General features: G+C 51.9%; 6 protein-coding genes across 6 annotated transcripts; 3 read left to right on the top strand and 3 right to left on the bottom strand.

Moving 5' to 3' along the window:
• Positions 1-745: 745 nt before the first annotated feature.
• On the top strand, positions 746-2,948 carry STEHIDRAFT_139630 (uncharacterized protein). Its single transcript, XM_007304466.1, has 2 exons — positions 746-777; positions 890-2,948. Exon 2 carries the CDS (start codon positions 890-892, stop codon positions 2,894-2,896), a length of 2,007 nt encoding a protein of 668 aa, XP_007304528.1. The 5' UTR covers positions 746-777; the 3' UTR covers positions 2,897-2,948.
• An 825-nt stretch (positions 2,949-3,773) lies between these two features.
• On the bottom strand, positions 3,774-5,329 carry STEHIDRAFT_121761 (uncharacterized protein). The gene is made up of 5 exons (XM_007304467.1): positions 5,107-5,329; positions 4,970-5,046; positions 4,858-4,897; positions 4,729-4,799; positions 3,774-4,643 (listed from the first exon to the last, which is right to left on the bottom strand). Exons 1-5 carry the CDS (start codon positions 5,188-5,190, stop codon positions 4,121-4,123), a joined length of 795 nt encoding a protein of 264 aa, XP_007304529.1. The 5' UTR covers positions 5,191-5,329; the 3' UTR covers positions 3,774-4,120.
• Positions 5,330-5,954: 625 nt separating this feature from the next.
• Positions 5,955-7,223, bottom strand: STEHIDRAFT_157223 (uncharacterized protein; the record flags this gene model as incomplete). Its single annotated transcript, XM_007304468.1, has 5 exons — positions 5,955-6,132; positions 6,194-6,824; positions 6,890-6,965; positions 7,037-7,058; positions 7,117-7,223. 5 exons carry the CDS (start codon positions 7,221-7,223, stop codon positions 5,955-5,957), a joined length of 1,014 nt encoding a protein of 337 aa, XP_007304530.1.
• A 656-nt stretch (positions 7,224-7,879) lies between these two features.
• Positions 7,880-8,818, top strand: STEHIDRAFT_157225 (uncharacterized protein; the record flags this gene model as incomplete). Its single annotated transcript, XM_007304469.1, has 4 exons — positions 7,880-8,092; positions 8,245-8,415; positions 8,495-8,717; positions 8,793-8,818. The coding sequence occupies 4 exons, from the start codon at positions 7,880-7,882 to the stop codon at positions 8,816-8,818; spliced, it is 633 nt and encodes a 210-aa protein (XP_007304531.1).
• A 433-nt stretch (positions 8,819-9,251) lies between these two features.
• STEHIDRAFT_57425 (dynamin protein dnm1) lies at positions 9,252-12,310 on the top strand (the record flags this gene model as incomplete). Its single annotated transcript, XM_007303918.1, has 11 exons — positions 9,252-9,309; positions 9,366-9,397; positions 9,461-9,501; positions 9,581-9,893; positions 9,983-10,062; positions 10,121-10,463; positions 10,538-10,663; positions 10,724-11,086; positions 11,159-11,378; positions 11,446-11,912; positions 11,984-12,310. The coding sequence occupies 11 exons, from the start codon at positions 9,252-9,254 to the stop codon at positions 12,308-12,310; spliced, it is 2,370 nt and encodes a 789-aa protein (XP_007303980.1).
• Positions 12,311-13,452: 1,142 nt separating this feature from the next.
• On the bottom strand, positions 13,453-16,114 carry STEHIDRAFT_57885 (P-loop containing nucleoside triphosphate hydrolase protein; the record flags this gene model as incomplete). The annotated part of the gene is made up of 18 exons (XM_007303957.1): positions 13,453-13,606; positions 13,657-13,730; positions 13,793-14,099; positions 14,161-14,364; positions 14,427-14,474; positions 14,530-14,607; positions 14,664-14,680; positions 14,734-14,762; positions 14,834-14,847; positions 14,902-15,027; positions 15,082-15,186; positions 15,261-15,316; positions 15,381-15,421; positions 15,491-15,656; positions 15,722-15,743; positions 15,802-15,850; positions 15,904-15,979; positions 16,049-16,114. 18 exons carry the CDS (start codon positions 16,112-16,114, stop codon positions 13,453-13,455), a joined length of 1,632 nt encoding a protein of 543 aa, XP_007304019.1.
• Between the last annotated feature and the right edge of the window lie 909 nt (positions 16,115-17,023).

The following is a 17,023-nucleotide window of genomic DNA, read 5'->3' on the forward strand; positions in this document are numbered from 1 at the left end:
ATGGTGCGATGTGGTCGTGCGAATGTGAGGGTGGGTGCGATCGTGGTCAAACGTTTCCTGTCAGTGTCAACGCTGCGTCGTTCTCCTTCAGCTGCGGCTCCTCAGAAGCTCAAAGGTGCACCCGCGCAGTATCATACTCGCTCAAGAAACGGTCTGGTTGGCATTGGGTTGGCATCGACGGCGAACGACGCCCACTGCATATATCAATGCGGCAAGAAATGTCCCGACTCCCGGCCGGCGCCGTTTCAGCAAGTTCAACCTGGTTCCTCCAAATTGACGGGAGTTTCTGTACCTCAAGGCAGGAATTCCATGACTCGACCAGATGGCAGACTCCTTCCTTTGCGGAACCAAAACCGAAACCATTCCCACTCGAGCATGGTTCGTTGATGCACGATGCGGTGTTTGGTATGGTCATTGTGCGAGGGGCCGGCACGGCGCCACTGATACCCCGTTTTGGAGATGTCGGATGTGAGGAACATTTAATATTGGAACTTGAGGCTGTGGCCCTGCGGCGCCGTCACCGTGGCGATTGGTGGGCTTAAATAAGCTTATTGTTCGGGAGTCCCCGCGCCGGAGGTTCCCAGGAAGGAAGAGTCCCAGTGGTGGCGGCGCTTACGCCGGTCTTTGTACTTTCAACCTTCAGTGGCGTGCAATTCGCCATCCTTATTCTTCCTGTTGTCTTGACAGGGCCTTGGGAGAAAGAAAAGCTGTTGTCGGGAATCATTTGTCTAGCAGGCAACTCCACATTTGGCCGGCCCTTCGCGCGCTAAAACATCGGTGAGCTTGAGAGCATACATCGTGTCTGCTATTACTTCCTTCTTTGGAAAACCGTGATTTTTGTCATCCTTGTCGCTGCGTTCATTGCTAAGTGCTGATTCGTCGAATTCAGATGCTTTCTGACCCAAACGACTTTTGGGTGGCTACGAGCAACACTCGAATTGCTCCTCTCGACATCGTTTCGGCCCAGAGTGGCCCACAAGGCCTCCGCGATGACATTCGTCGCGCGCTAGACGATGAAGCGGAAGCTATGGTACTAGCCCTATCCTCTATCCGCTCGCGCCGTAACGCGCTCTCCTTCCCGTGTCGACTACCATCCGAAGTCCTGGCCCGCTGCTTTTGGTTCCTTGTCGCCGCCGATCCACCGCGTTCTGTGTCGTACCTCGGATGGATACGCGTATTGCATGTCTCTGCGCACTTTCGACACGTCGCGCTCGCAGAACCGACGCTGTGGACGGAGATCTCATTCGGCCTTGGCCTTGGGTGGGCTGAACGGATGGTTTCTCTTGCAAAGGCGGCGCCGCTGTCCATCAGAGAGAACTCAGGTACATTCAAGCCTTCACGCAACGAAGCGATCCGGAAACTCGTGCATGACCATATACATCACATACGAGAACTCATCATCGAGGTGGACACGAATTCACTGACCGACATTGTGAACATCGCGGAGCCGGCACCGATCCTGGAAACGCTCGACCTCAGGTTTGAAAACGTGTTTTCGGCAATTACGACGGAGTACAAAGTCATCCCTACCAACTTTCTCAACGGTAGCGCCCCTCGTCTTCGAAAAATCACTTTACAAGGCTTTCAACTTCCGTCGACAGCGTTCTCGCTCCTCCTCACGGTTGTCAGTTTGTCCATCAAGCTCCCCCGCTACTCTGACACCCCATTCCAAGCGCAACTACCTTCTTGTGACACTTTCTTCTCCATGCTGGAAGCCGCCACCCGATTGGAATCCCTCAATTTGGAAAACTGCCTTCCGAGTACCACAGGAGACTCGTCTACGTTGACCTCCTTCAGAGCACGATCAATCTCGCTACCGCATCTCGCAAAGCTGCGTGTCAATGGCCTTACTGCCGACTGCGCATTCGTCCTTCGACACCTCAATTTACCGCTCAGCACTCGACTGGAAGTAATCTCACAGATCACTCAGCGTGACCGCGATGAGTCCCCAACGCCAGTCGATATCACCTCGATCCTCTTCCCCGCTCTGATACCTCACACACGAGGAGAAACATCACCACGCATCCGTACTCTGCATATATCCGCAGGGGTGCCAAGCTATAGGCACAGCGTCGACGTCTTGGCCTGGGAGACCTCTGGAACGCAGACCGATACGGGGGCTCCAATCTTTTACCATAGCCCAGAGTCGGCGACGCTTTCTCTGAAATTCGAATATCCAGTCTATCGACATCCGCCTCTGACCCACATCGTGACCCTCTTCGACCTGAGCGACCTTCGGGCGCTGGACCTGTCCGTGTCCGGTGAAGTTCTCGAAACCGACCAATGGATCAACGCGCTCCGACCGTGCACACAATTGCAGTACCTGAAGGTTACAGGAGAAAGCAGCTCTGTGATTCGATTCTGTTGCGCGTTGCTGCCTGCGGAGAGCGTGAAAGCGCCTTCGACCGCGAAGTCGCGTGGCGGCGGGAGGGGCAAGCGAAGAAAACAGAAACGAGGCGGAGCTGCTCTTCGTAACAGCAAGGCTGAGAACTTAGCCGTAGCGGGACCTTCCAACGCCGAAGTCTTCCTTCCGAACCTCATCTCTCTGGACCTCCACAGAGTAGACTTCGAAAGCTTCACGCCTGGTCACAATGAACCATTCTTTGACGTCCTTGTCACCATCCTGTCGAAACGAAAGGCCATAGGCAAACCGCTCCAGAGGCTTTCACTAGCTGAGTGCATTGTCCAGGAAGACTGGGTGACTAATCTGGAGGAGGTCGTGCCGCGGGTGGAGTGGGACGAAGACACGGGATCTATGAACGAAGAGGACGATGAGGACGATGAAGAGTTTGAGGATAGGCTATACTATGGGGAGGAGTCTTATGACTACTATAGCGACCCTTACGACAATCCCTTATACGACTCTGAACTCGATGATCTTGCCTTGGGCTGGTGATCCCTTCCGTTGATTCTAGCTTGTTCCCCCAGACGATCGATATTGATACACCCTATGTAATGGACATTTTCGTCGTATGTCATCATCACTCCGTCTTCAGCTTGTACGACTAGTATGCACAGATAGGGGCCCTCTATCCCGAGTGCATTCTGTGGGTAGAGACTGCGATACGTCCATCTCTCTTAAGTTTCATTAACCTATGACTTGGCATCTCCTGGTTGTATCACCCATGGAGGTGACCTACTTATGTCCGGTGCTGCCAAAATAGACCCAGCGTTGTTCATGGCCTGTGAGTATAGCGTATCATCGCAGGACCCTCATTGCACCGGTGCCAATCACCTTTCGGCCTGCCGAACACGCCGTAACTCCATGAGTGACCCAGGCATTCATTACGGAGGACGCATCTGGCGTAAACCTCCACTCCCACATCGCCTTGGAACCCGAGCGCGTATTCGCCACGGGCGACTGGACGTAAGAAAAGTCAGAGTATGAAGAACGTGAACCTCGTGATGCATGGTGCATACGCAAATCAATCACCTTGGTTCGGTTCTGCCATGCTGTCGGAATGTAGACCTTGTGCGGGGATAGATTGGCAGTAAGAGTAAACGAACTAGAAGAGCCTTGTGCACAGGTTCGTTTGCATCAAGGTGTTGTTAAAAGGAAGGCGGGTGTGTGTAGTGCGGTCAAAAGCTCGAGCGTCACTTTGTCAAAGCGTGAACTTGATCACTGGATCGAGTGCAAAGTCACACCTACAACTGTGCACTGAACAGTGCTGACTCCACTAACGTGAGGTAAATAGCACTCTGGGGTCGTAAAGTCATAAGGTTGTGCCAATGTTGCGCCATGATAGCCTTGGACTGTTGCTCTCATGTACAGTGTCAACGAGAGTAAGATTAGGGTGCAACCGCGTCAAGTGCCAGACGTGCACTGTGTGTTATTACAAGCAAAGCGAGAGACAACGAGGGCCATGACGGTGCATGTAAGTACGTTGAGATGAGGGGGAAAGAAGTCCAAGCGACCCGAAGCTCCGCGAAACCAAGAAGATTAAACGACTGGACGCGCGCCATTGTGCGAAGAATGAACGACCTAAGGCCCGGGCGCTCGGCCATTCGCCTCTGAATACTCATGGACGTAGCGTAATGGTGGAGGATTTTCTGGCTGAATGAGATGAGGAAAGAACAAACCGTCATGGACGGATCTCGTGAGCAGGATAAAGGAGAAAGTTCAGGCATATGATGGGATATGAACCACCTGAAGGCTGAACTTACATACCTCAGGTTGTGCACGCCACGCCGCCAACTCGCCATATTCCCTGCTCCGCCCATTTCGACGACCATTGCTCCTCGGAGCAGCCGCACCTCCGTTCGCATAGAAGGCATGCTCCATATCTTCTCTCTGTAATTCCCTCTCCCTGTCCCGTTCCCGCTCTCGTTCCCGCTCTGATCGTTCCGTGTGTCGGTCTCTTTCCATCTCTATCTCCATCTGCCGCTCCCGGTCTCTTTCTCTCTCAAGCTGCATCTCACGCTCCCTTTCAGCGTATTCCAGACCTCTCTCCCGCTCCAAGTATTCCCGTTCTCTCTCCATCTCTATCTCACGCCGTCTGGCATAATCCCGCTCTGCCTCCATGCTTGGGTGTTCTTCTCTGTAAGGAACACCGTTACCAGCACGATCAAGAAAGGGAGTCATTTGAGCATATTCAGTAAGCGATGCCGCTGCTTCTGACATGAGTACTGCATCGAGTAGGGCGCTGTATGAAGGATGAACGAGGTAAGACGGATGCAAAATCAGCTTGGGAAGACGATGATGGAGAGAATTATGGTGCGTGGACGCACTCAAGCTCTGCCTGCATCTTCTGTTCTTTTGCAGTAGCAGTTGCAAGCTTTTTCTTCGTTAGTTGAAGATCCTGATACCATTCTTCAGATATTATGATAATGAAGGCCGAAGGAACGAGCAATACGCACGACCGTCACTTGATCGTACTTCTCTCGCAATGCTTGGAATCTACACAGCACGTTCACGGTTCCATCAACTCACTGGTGATCAGTCTGAGCATTTATTCTGCAAACGACATACTTCTCTTTGAACCGTAACGGTCGGTGTGTCTGCGAGATCTGCAGGAGTGGCACCGTTGGGCCTGGGGTCTGAGAGTTCTGGAACAGGGTGTCAGACCCTTGCACTGAAGATGTGAATGGACAGCAAATATTAATTACTCGTTGCTCTGGACTGATACCTGCAGGCGATTCATGTCGAAATGTGAGGACCGTCGACGACGATGAGGATGGGGTGGGGTTCATGGTGGTGAGCGATGAAGTCCTCGGCAAGCAATGATCGACGCCACGAACGCGACGCGACAGGACCCGGGTCTATAGAGGGGGAGGTTGAATACTAATCCCCCAGTTCTGAACCGTCCAGAGGGTAGAAGGTTGGATACGTTAGTAGGATGGTCCCCCAGCGGGATTCGGTCCCGGAAGCGAAGGTCGGATCCCGATCCCCCAGTGGGACTACCAAATCTGGATTAATACTCCATTTTTTGGCCTTCGGCCGGCCTCCGGTTCCTCAATCCCCCAGTTTCCGACCGAAAAAAGTCGAGGTCGGAGGCGCCATCCCCCAGTGGATTTCCTTATAAGGAATCCCCCAGTAAACCCCGAAAATCATCGATTTTGGTATTCGACCTCCCCCTCTATAAACCCGGGTCCTGACGCGACCCGCCAACGGGCCGGGCCAGGCTCTCCGATGCGGGGGTGGCACAGTGGGCCACATCGTGGAGTGCTGAAGAGTGTGCAATTTCGGTGAACTACTTACTATCGGAAAGCAGTTATTTGACGCTGTAAGTATGTATTCGGTGACATTCTACAGAGCAGCACAATGACAAGGTGACTGCGGGGCTCAATTTTCGGTAAAGAATATCCACCCAGGTACATGACATCCTATTCTGCCCGGCAATGTAGAGAAGAAAACTCGATTAAGTCCTGCAAAACGTCCCATCGAGTTACAGAAATTGAGTACAGTGGACAGCTCCTATTATCCTTGACGCGATCTGCCAATTCCCAGAACACCCTCACATCCCCGAAGTTCGAAATTTCCGCCCCATGTACTTCTTCCCCTCTTCAAAAAGACATAATCCAGAGACATCAACTCCGGATAGGTCGGCGAGTAAGGCGCTGGCATCCAGACGCGGGATTGTATCTGCCTTGTCGAGTCTAGTGTTGTAGAGAGGATCAAAGCTGACAGGTCGCCTAGTTCTGTGCAGTCAGTAGAAGGTCAGGGTCTTAATTCAAAGCGTGCGGGAGAACTAACGGCGCGGGTCGCTTCGTTTCTTTTGAGGACATCGGATACGAGCTACGAACAGCGGATCTGGGTCGAGAAGGGAGCAAGTGTAGTCGCAAAGGAGCAGAGTGACGAGGCTTGAGATGAGAACGAGAGCGTTGTCGAAACAGTCTGAGTTCTAGTTCGAAGTCAAAAGTCTCCACAGGCCGCGTAAGAATGGCTTTTTGAGCAGGATGTGAGGTTCCGACTGAGTTCTCGTGAAGAGACCGTTTCAGCGAGCCTGAGGTGGTTGGCGTGTAGTTCGAAGGTGTAGAGACAGAGATCAGTTTTCGAGAGGCCTGAGAAGTTGGATCTGGAGCAGCAGCATCAGCATCATGGGCGCGTGGGGTAATATCTTCACGAAGGTGAAAGCGATGCTTCTTTGGTGGTCGTTCAGAGCGTTCAGAGGACGAGAGCCGACGCTTGGCCTTGTTTTTCCTGGAGAGCCGTAATTCGGAGTGAGGCATATTCTCCAGGAAGAGCATCTGGAGTACTTCGTCGTCGCTTTCAACCTCGACTGGGTTCGGATGAGGTGCATGGCGGATATCAAGGACGCTTGGAGCATAGGCCGTGTTATGTTGTATTGAGGCAGGGACTGGCTCAGAAGAACCGGCGATATTGGCTATATGAGGGTCAAATTCATAAATGGGCTCCAGTGAGACACAATATATGCGCAAAAAATCATACCATCAAGGACGTAATCGCCTTTGGGGATTGGTAAACCACGTCGAACGCATTCTCTAATCCAGTCCGCGTTGAAAACCTGTTCAAAGCAAACGAAGTCATCGTCAGATTTTCCCTCAGGCATGCACATCTACAGGAAATATATCCGACCACTACGGCCATGCCAGATAATCTAAGTTTCCAATAAGTAAACTTGTCACATGGGAGAGAATGTTTCAAAATGAACGAACTTCGAGACCCATGGATCAGTCGGACTACTGCAGAAGTAGTATAGGGCGGTGCCACGTTCTTCCTCTTCAAGAGCCACAGATCCACCATGCGAGGCTAAAAGACCCATCGAGGAGATATTAACGAAATGTATCTCCGGCAGACAAGGATGACAAGGAAGGTTTTGGAGCGGCATGTTCACCCCAGGTATGCACGGTTATCTTGGAGACGAGAGGGCTGAAACAGGCTGGCGGAAGGTCAATGCTTTGGTGTGAAATAGAAAGTTCAAGTGCATGTACCTAACCCAGAGAAAAGCGACATCGAGCGAAAGTCCGTTGAAAGTTCGGATTCAAGGTGGTGGTCGCTGGTTAAAAGAAGTGGCGACGCCACATGTGGCCCATCGGGTTTCGTAGAGAACCGGAACGCGGGAGCCGACGTTGTTTGCGCGGGACAAACGCAACGCGCCCGAAACCGACAGCGACGACGACAAACAGCAGGCCTGCACTCCCTCTTTCCCTCAATTTCCCGTAACACTATGGCTTCTAGGATCGCCATCGGCTCTCTCAGAGCCTCCGGTGCGCCTTTTATTCCCTTGTTCATGCACAGACTTTCGTGTACTCAAAATACGAATTTTTGTTGTCTCGGATAGCTTCGCGCGTTCGCCCTCAGGCAGCCGCTGCCATCCCTCGACTTATGCAGGCGTACGTCTACTTCTAGAATTTATGGACGTCATATGGAGCCTACAGAACGATATTCATGCTCTTTTGTGTGGTCTATAGACGGACGATGGCTTCCTCGTCTGACCCCAAGCCTCCCGCCGAGCGTGCCTCCGAGGTCGTCAACTCGCTCCCTTCCTCCCCGAATCTCGTCACGAAGACCGGAAGCGTCATCCTCGGCACTGGTATCTTGGCTGCCGCTATCTCCCAGGAGCTCTATGTGTTCAATGAGGAGACTGTCATCGCTGCTGGCTACCTGATCCTCTTCACCTACATTGCCAGGGTGCGTCCTGTTCCTCCCTTTTCATCTTGCACCTTACTTACTCCGGAATGTGTCTACTTCTCGTGGTTGACTGTTTGTGGTGATTGAATACTGGATGCTTGATCTGTATGGATACTGCTGGGCTCTTGACGGATGGCTTCGGCGTGAACTAGACCATCAGGACTCCCTACAAGGACTGGGCCGAAGGCCACATCAACCGCATCAAGTCTGTTCTTGAGAGCTCTCGCGCTGAGCACACGCAAAGCGTCCAGGAGCGTATTGACAACGTCAACCAGATGAAGGATGTCGTTGCCCTCACCCAGGGTCTCTACGCTGTCGCCAAGGTGCGCATCGCAATAGTTCATCGTTGGTCATCGCTCACGGTCGTCCTCGCTACTCGCCAATCTGTACATCGGTCTTTAGGAGACTGCCGTGCTCGAGTCTGAGGTCTTCGTTCAGCGCCAGAAGGTCGCCCTCGCGTCCGAAGTCAAGACCGTCTTGGACAGTTGGGTCCGCTTCGAGCAACAGCAGAAGGAGAACGAGCAGGCCCAGCTCGTCAAGACTGTTGTTGACAACGTGCTCAAGAACCTCAACGAGGAGAAGACGCAGAAGGAGGTCCTTGCCTGGGCTGTCAGCGAGGTTGAGCGTACGTCTTTTCCTGTTAATTTGTTCATAACCGGTGAACTCTGGCATCTCACGCGTTTTCATCGGTGGATTTTAGAGCTCGTGAAGAGCAAGGCTATCTGAAGTGTGACGGACGGTTGTTGCGCATTGAAAATCATGTAGACCGGGCTTGGTTGAATAGACTGCGTTCGGAAATGAATGACGTTCCTGAGTATTGAATGTCTTACACGGTTGATCCCGAACATCCCGAACTCGCACCTTTGTAGTATACATAGACATTGTGGTTTCTCCTTTATTATAGCCTTTGAGGATGCCGACAAGGTATAGTTGTGCGTGTACTCAAAGGCAAGAAAGAGGCAAGCGGATAAACACAGAGATTGGCGGTTGCCGAAGCTGCCGTGACGACGCGCTTTCAGCAACTTTTCAGTTCGGAGCGCGGCGCGTGCAACCAACTGCAACTCGGACCCCCTCACCCATCTCTTTCCGTCCGCCTTCATTGTCTTTTCTATTACGACTACGCTACTTTCTACGTCTTATTTCTCGACAGTAGCCCATCATGGATAGCGATCTCATTCAGCTTGTCAACAAGCTACAGGATACGTTCAGTAACCTTGGTGAGCATGCAATCCCGGTTTCAGACGCGTCGGCAGTCCTGAACGTCATTGCATAGGTGGAGAGCTGGACATGCCACAGTTGGCAGTGGTGCGTGCTCTCCGTCTTTAATTCCGGTATGTACTTCAATTGAAGCCTGTTTGCCATGCCTAGGTGGGAAGTCAGTCTGCCGGCAAGTCCAGCGTACTCGAAAAGTACGCGCTTTATTCATGAAACACTGTCTCTCTTGACACCCATTTGACCTGTCAACCTTCGTCTCTCCACTCTTTTCAGCATCGTAGGAAGAGACTTTCTCCCGCGAGGCCAAGGAATTGTCACCCGTCGTCCACTCGTACTGCAACTCATCCACACACCCGTACCCGAAACCGCTCCGGGAACACCAGCACCGACATACACAGAATGGGGTCAATTCCTCCACATAGACAAGCGGTTCACCGACTTTAATGAGATTAGAAATGAGATTCAGCAGGAGACGTTCAGGGTGGCTGGGCAGAACAAGGGCATCAGCAAGCTTCCAATCAACCTCAGGATTTACAGCCCGAATGTTCTGGATTTGACTCTGGTAGATCTGCCGGGTTTGACGAAGGTGCGTCTCCTCATTTTCTCGGTTTAATTCTATGTCTGGGAGCGGCGGGATTAAATTTTGGCGTTGGGGGTGCTTTGAAATGACAACAGATTCCTGTGGGCGACCAACCTACCGACATTGAACGACAAATCCGGGGCCTCGTCATGGACTACATCTCAAAACCAAACTGGTAACCCTCTATCCTGAACTCTCAAAGGCAAATGACGTGACTCATTTCGACCCCACAGCGTCATCCTTGCCGTTTCCGCTGCAAATATTGATCTAGCCAACTCAGAATCGCTCAAACTGGCACGCTCGGTCGACCCACAAGGCCGTCGAACGATCGGCATCCTCACAAAGCTGGACCTCATGGACGCAGGTACAAACGCGTCGGATATCCTTACTGGTCGAGTGTATCCACTCAAGCTCGGATTCATCGGCGTCGTCAACCGTAGTCAGCAGGATATCAACGTGGAGAAGAGCATGAAAGATGCCTTGGACAGCGAATCGGAGTTCTTCGTACAGCATCCTGCATACAGAAATATATCGCACAAAAATGGCACAAAATACCTGGCTAAGACTCTGAACCAGGTCTGTGGCGATCGGTGTTCGAGAATGGCCGTGCAACAACCTGTATGTCATGCTAACCCGTCTTGTCCATCTAGGTTCTGCTCAATCACATCCGCGACAAACTGCCGGACATGAAAGCACGCCTGAACACTCTTATGGGGCAAGCTCAGCAGGAACTCAATTCTTTCGGGGATGCAGCCATATACGGTGACGCAAACCAAGTACGCTTTGGTCACCTTATTTCCCCTTCCATTCTATTAACCCCCTAACTCACTTTTTAGCAAGGCGCTTTGATTTTGCGGTTGATGACCCAGTTCGCCCGCGATTTTGTGTCTTCGATTGAAGGCACCAATGTCGATATCTCCACCAAGGAATTGTCTGGTGGCGCTCGGATATACTACATCTTCAACGACATTTTTGGGCACGCGTTGGCGTCTATTGATTCCACGTCCAACCTGGATAATCAGGACATCCGAACCGCTATTCGTAACTCTACAGGTCCTCGACCGAGCTTGTTTGTGCCAGAGGTCGCCTTTGACCTACTCGTCAAGCCCCAGATTAAACTGCTGGAAGCACCAAGTCTGAGATGTGTGGAGCTCGTATACGAGGAACTGGTGAAGATCTGCCACAATTGTACCAGCCACGTAAGCGCCACTCCTGTTTGCTTTATTTTCGTTCATGTCTCATCATTTTGTTTTGGGTAAACCTTTCTCTAGGAACTACAACGTTTCCCTCGGCTTCATGCCCAGCTGATTGATGTCGTGTCGGAACTTCTGAGGGAGCGTCTTGGGCCCACTTCAGAATACGCGCAAAGCCTCATCGAGATCCAAGCCGCGTACATCAACACGAACCATCCTGCGTTTATCTCAGGCTCCGCAGCGGCAACACACGGTAGTTCCATGCCTCCTCCCAGACAAGCGGTACCGCCTAGGGTAAGTATCAATAGTTTTTTTTGCGCTGCGTGTCTTCTAATGCCCAACTTCTTCGCAGCCGGCGTCAGCAGAACCACTCATGATGAACGGAACATCTCTTGACGGTGAAGAAGATGAATCGACCGAGGACGGGGCAAGCGTGAACGGACTCGCGGTACCCTCCCGAGATGGGCGTTCTGCCTCTGCTACATCTTCACGTACAGCTGTGGCCTCCACCCTGGGAAGGACGTCGGCGAAAGCAGTTCATACCCATCGTCACCACTCACCCCGGCATTCTTCTGCACAATCACAACCGGGGACCTCAGGCTCGCCGCCCTCTGCCCGCGAAACTTTCCTGAATTACTTCTTCGGCCAAAACGGACCCGGTCCCATTTCTGGCTCGAGCTTAGACAGGTCCAGTGCGGGCCACATCACTTCCTCGGGTCGTGACGTGTCTGGGGCGGATCCTTCGATGCAGACGGGACTCATGGCCACACCAGCACGGGATGGGAATACGGCGGCGTTCGATATGAAGAGCTTAGGGAAGCATATCGAGGCTGTAAGTTGTTCTCTTCATCACCGCTTTGCTTGCGATTGCCCATTGAGTGAACCCCTCTGCCAATAATATAGGTCTCGTCTGATGGCGGCCCGCATATGACAATGCGGGAGGAAATGGAGACGAACCTCATCAGGTCCTTGATCGCGTCCTACTTTTCCATCGTCCGGCAAAGCATCCAAGACCTCATTCCAAAAGCGATCATGCACTTTCTCGTCAACCACACTTCGCAGCACGTACAGAACAGGCTTGTGTCGTCGCTGTACAAGCCCGATCTGTTCCAGGGTCTGTTGAACGAGGATGAGGCCATGGTCGCGGAGCGAACGCGGGTGAAGGCGCTGTTGGATGCGTACAAGGAGGCTTTCAAGACCCTTTCGGAAGTCAGCTTGAAGTCAACATAGATATGCTTCCCCTTACATGTTATACACGCATACCCTCTTGTCTGTTCCCATGACGTGCATGTATCCGTCGTCTACGAGTAGTTATTTTACGTCGCGACAACCTTCCGGATCCTCGAAGGTTGAGCATTCATTCCCCGATTCGCTAGCTTATGTTGTCTACTTGCTTTGCACCGCCCAATCTCAGCTATAGAAATCTTGGTGAGATGTGGCCAATCATGGTCTGAAGCTGTTTCACTGTCCGTATCCATGTTCAACGTGAGTCTAGATGTGTAGCGTGTATGATATGAGTATCTATATTCTTCCAGCGCAAAATAACAGAATCGTAACAACAACATTAGTATCCCAACAAGCAAATAGGAGCGGGGTCACAAGATACGGTACTATTAACTCTCCGCGGTATAGAAGGGGGCGAGGGTGGTCCGATGAATACAACCGTAAGATTTCAACATACACAGCAGGCGAGAAGAGGCTATGGCTGAGTAACAGACTCGTCAGGAGCCCGACCCTCCACAGCGATCCAGTTCTCAGGATTCTGAATCTGTGCACTGCTCGAAGCGCTTTGGGATGCGCGGTTCACGCTCTCCCCTTCTGACGTGATACTATCCTCGGTATCAGCCTCGTTGGCAGTGACCTGCTCAGACTCATCTTCTGAAGAGGACTCCTCGCTCTCGGCGTCACTGTCGGCAGGTGAGACCGGTGAGGGCATCATCATGTGCGGCGGTAGAGTTGTTGGTGGAGGCGGGTTGGGTCCTGGATGTGATACATAAACCACATCCGATGATGTTCCCGAGAGCATCTGTTGAGGATAGCCGGCTTTCTTTGCACGCCTTCGGGCCTCCTTCTTCTCAAGCTTCTAGGTACCGAAGGTCAGTTATTAAGAACGGAAATGATGCGAACGTAAAGCGACACTCACTTCTTTGGTTAGCGTCTCTTCCCTCTATTAAGACAAGGTGTGAGAGTCGAATGGCGAGCATGAGAACAGCGGAGAACGTACTGCCTTGGCACCTGCTTCTTCTCGCTGTGGCAAGCAATGAGACCGGGGCTTCACGGATGTAGATAAAACGGCAACATACCTCTTTGCGAGCAAGATCCTCCGCCTTTATTAAAAAAGATGGTCAGGACTCCATCGATCGGGAATTGTGTCACAAGAAGAAGCAAACCTCTTTCTTCTCCTTTGCCTCACGCTGTACAATGAACTTCATTAATACATAGCCTACCGAGGTATGGAAGCAGAAACAACTCACCTCTTCCTTCTCTTTTCTGAGGCGCGCGCGTGACTCGCGCTCCGAAATAATCCTGAGAGTACGATTAGGGGAGCTGGCAGCAGAGCATTCGCGACTACGTACCACCCGACGACCTCGTCGACGCACTCTCTTGGGCGGGTCTTGTTCTTTAATAGATAACCCTGCAAGCTAGCAACCTGTGACACGTTCATCGTCAACTTCGCTGTACGAGTCGCAGGTGTGGGTGGATTTCACATACACTCAATTCGTCTTCAGGAATAGCATCTGCGAAGCGCTTGGCCAATTCAGCCAGTTCAGAATCTGCGAGCAATGGAACAGCCTGCGAAGAGGCCCTTCGCTTCGAAATAGGCAAGTTCTTCTGCGAGGCATCTTGCGTGGACGAAGACGCCGTTGGAGAAACCGTCCGGGATGGGAAGAAACATTTGAAGATACCCTCAGCTTGCCATTTGGTCGCGTTCTTGAAGTTCACCCACACGTCCATGCGACCCGGCCTGCTGAGAGCAGGATCGAGACGCTCAATGTGATTTGTAGTGGCAAACAGAAGGCTGAACAGGAGACGGACGAATCAAAACATATTCGAGGGGCAGGGAAAATATAAGAGCTCACCGGCCTTCTGCCGCCGCTACACCGTCTAGGCTGTTCAAAAGGCCGCTCAAGCTGAGAGTCGACCCGTCGCTTGCAGCAGCCTCAGCAGGCGTCTTTGCAGTAGCCACAGGAGTGGTGGTAGCTCCAGGAGCGCCTGTAGAAGAAGCGTCGCGGCTGACCGAGCGGGTAAATGCAGCATCTAGGTCCTCCAATAACAGGATACATCTAAGGCAAAAGCAATATATCAATATGGCTGTGAGCTCTGATGACTATCAAAGCGGACCGACCTTGACGGCACATTTCCCATAAGGGTGTTCAAGGTATTGTCGCTCATACTGGGGTTCTAGATTAGAAACAATCGTGATCCAACTAGCGAAGATAGTTGCTCACCCCTTCGACGAAAGGCTAACAACGTAGATATCAAGATTTAATTGGCCGGCCAACGCATGGATTAGGGACGTTTTGCCGCTGCAAAGCACCATGTTACGATCGTAGTCGTCCGATCTCGGTCATAATACACGTACCTGCCCGGAACACCATGCTGATGGAGGTCAGCCGAAAACGATCGCGGAGGGCGTATGGTGGCATACTCACCAGAAGATATCCACGCCGGAATGGAATCCCTGCAAGCGCCACAAATCCATTAGAAACGAACGATCCGTCCACCAGGGAGAAGGTTCGGGCTAAGACCTACCGCGTTCCGCATACCTACAGACGCAACGTATCAGCTACAGCAGGTGTCCCAGAATAAATGAAACATACCAGTCCTCGGAACTCAAGAAGTCTTTGCAGTCTGCTAATAGCATTTCTTTCACTTCAGGCTCCAGGACGATTGAAGTCATGGGACGTTTGGCCCGTGCACCATTCCAGCGCCAGCATCCATGAGTACTTTCCTCCCGCATGAGATGAAAGTATACATGCATGCAGAGCAAAATTACTTACGTGTCGGCCATGTAAATGTGAACACGGTGTTCGGTGTCTTTCTCATACTCACGCTTTGCCTCCAGCACGAGTTTCTTAAGGATATCGTTATTCCGCGCAACAACACTAGAGATACCCGACGTCAGCGTACTGGTTACATAAAGCGGACTTCGGACGTTCCGTGGTAAATCTCCGATTACCTGATTTTGAGTGAGGAATAATGGCCGTACTCCTCGAACTTCTTCGTCCGCGTGATCTATACGAAACGAGTTCTGAGTATACGAGGCCCGTCCCGGAATCACACGAAATAACAGACTTACGCGGAGCCAGTGGCCTCGGTAGTAAATCGTGTGCTGGGTATCTGGGTGTCGACGGTCACAAACTCATTGAGTGTGGGCAAGGGGGGCGCTTGCGGGAAGAGGATACTGACCTAAGCTAGGCAAGAAAGCCACCTTGCGCTTATTTCTCCCCTCGATCCCGTCCTCCTCTGCCATTTCATCTTCGTTCAGATCTCCCGTAGTTGCTGTAGTGAGACCACGGCGGCCTGCACTTCGTGTGGTGATATCAAACTCGCGACTACGTCCCCATGCGGGTTGCTGTGTACGGTGAGACACGTTTGTCAACCACGAGAAAGGAAGAACGGAAACGCCACCACACGAACCTTAGACAGCCAATGCATCAACCTGAGATCATTCCTGTGAGCCTGAAACTTCGTGATCTCCGACGAACGTGAGAGCTCACCAATCGTATGGATAATCATCTTGGCTGAAGTGAGCCGTGAGGAAAAATGCTGCAATCATTGTTAGGTGTAAATATAGAAAGGCATGTTACACGACTACGCACAATCTACGAAACCATTCCAAGCAGATACTGAGGCTCTGCGAGCAGTTTCTACTGTTCCTCCGATGACGACCAATTTCTGTTTAGAGAAATAGACGCCACTTTCAGCATAGGTGGCGTAGAGGGGCAAGAGAGTGGGGTGGCTCACCAGTGTATCTTGCATGGACGCAGAGACATTCCCGAAGGGAGAAAGAAAACCCTTGACGGTCTCCATAACCGAACAGAAGCAATGCAAGAAGGGGTCGTGGGCGGGAGAGTGACGGGCGCAAGTCGGAGTGCAAGTCCTGAATTTATATGAATCATGCGTGCCTCGTGTGGAAAGCCCGTGGATTGGCCGCCGATGAGGTGGATTACTCCAAGCGGATCCGCTTTCCTCGAGGCGACATTGCGGGCCACTCTCTGAGGCGCCCTTGTCCCCACCTTCATCCTTTTCCTAAGACGCTCGTTTGGGCGCGCAAGGATATTATCAGATTGATGACTATTGATAAGTCAAATGAATCATGTCTAGGTGAGCAAGCACCGTCATAACAAAGAATATTGGCCTAACACGAACAACGAGATATGAGCAGCGGCCTCGGGGGTTTGACCCTTACTAAATTAAGGATTTGTACTCACCCCTGCCGTTTCCGATTATGTCTGTTGCCGTATTGGAAACTTCGTTTGGGTTGAAGTAGTGCAAACCTGCCGTGGCGACTCGTGTCACTTGAACTCACGTCCTGCACGAGATAAGTATTTGCCCGGACGTATGTAACAACATCGCCGTAAGATAGCGGGTACGCATGTGGACTGGCAGGCCGTTCATGGATTTCGCATATCCGTCAGACGAGCAGGATCAGTGGCATCAATAACAGGATAATTGCTCACTCTCATCGCCAACAACTCTCAGGGGACTTCCTCGGAGCCGGGTTAAACACCGATATTTTGGGAGATACCGAGACCACAGTCGGCGAGGAGCAGTGAGTCTGAATGACTGCGAGCGTCATTGTCGTACGGGGCGGACGAAAAGCCGACGGGAGCTGTGAGTAGTCGGAAGTCGTTCAACTTCTGCCACGTTGAGCCGCCAGAGCCCAGCAGGGCGGGAAGAAACGTAATGCAGAACCGACTTCCAGGCATGAGGCTGGCA

This window comes from Stereum hirsutum, assembly GCF_000264905.1.
Source record: "Stereum hirsutum FP-91666 SS1 unplaced genomic scaffold STEHIscaffold_7, whole genome shotgun sequence".
NCBI lineage: Eukaryota > Fungi > Basidiomycota > Agaricomycetes > Russulales > Stereaceae > Stereum > Stereum hirsutum.

Excerpts from the sequence above, each read along its gene's own strand:
- STEHIDRAFT_139630 (XM_007304466.1), top strand. The coding sequence starts at position 890 with ATGCTTTCTGACCCAAACGACTTTTGGGTGGCTACGAGCAACACTCGA.
- STEHIDRAFT_121761 (XM_007304467.1), bottom strand. The coding sequence starts at position 5,190 with ATGAACCCCACCCCATCCTCATCGTCGTCGACGGTCCTCACATTTCGA. Across the intron at positions 4,898-4,969 it reads CCGTTACGGTTCAAAGAGAA|ATTCCAAGCATTGCGAGAGA; the intron begins GTATGTCGTTTG and ends CGTGCTGTGTAG. Across the intron at positions 4,644-4,728 it reads AAGATGCAGGCAGAGCTTGA|CGCCCTACTCGATGCAGTAC; the intron begins GTGCGTCCACGC and ends TCCTTCATACAG.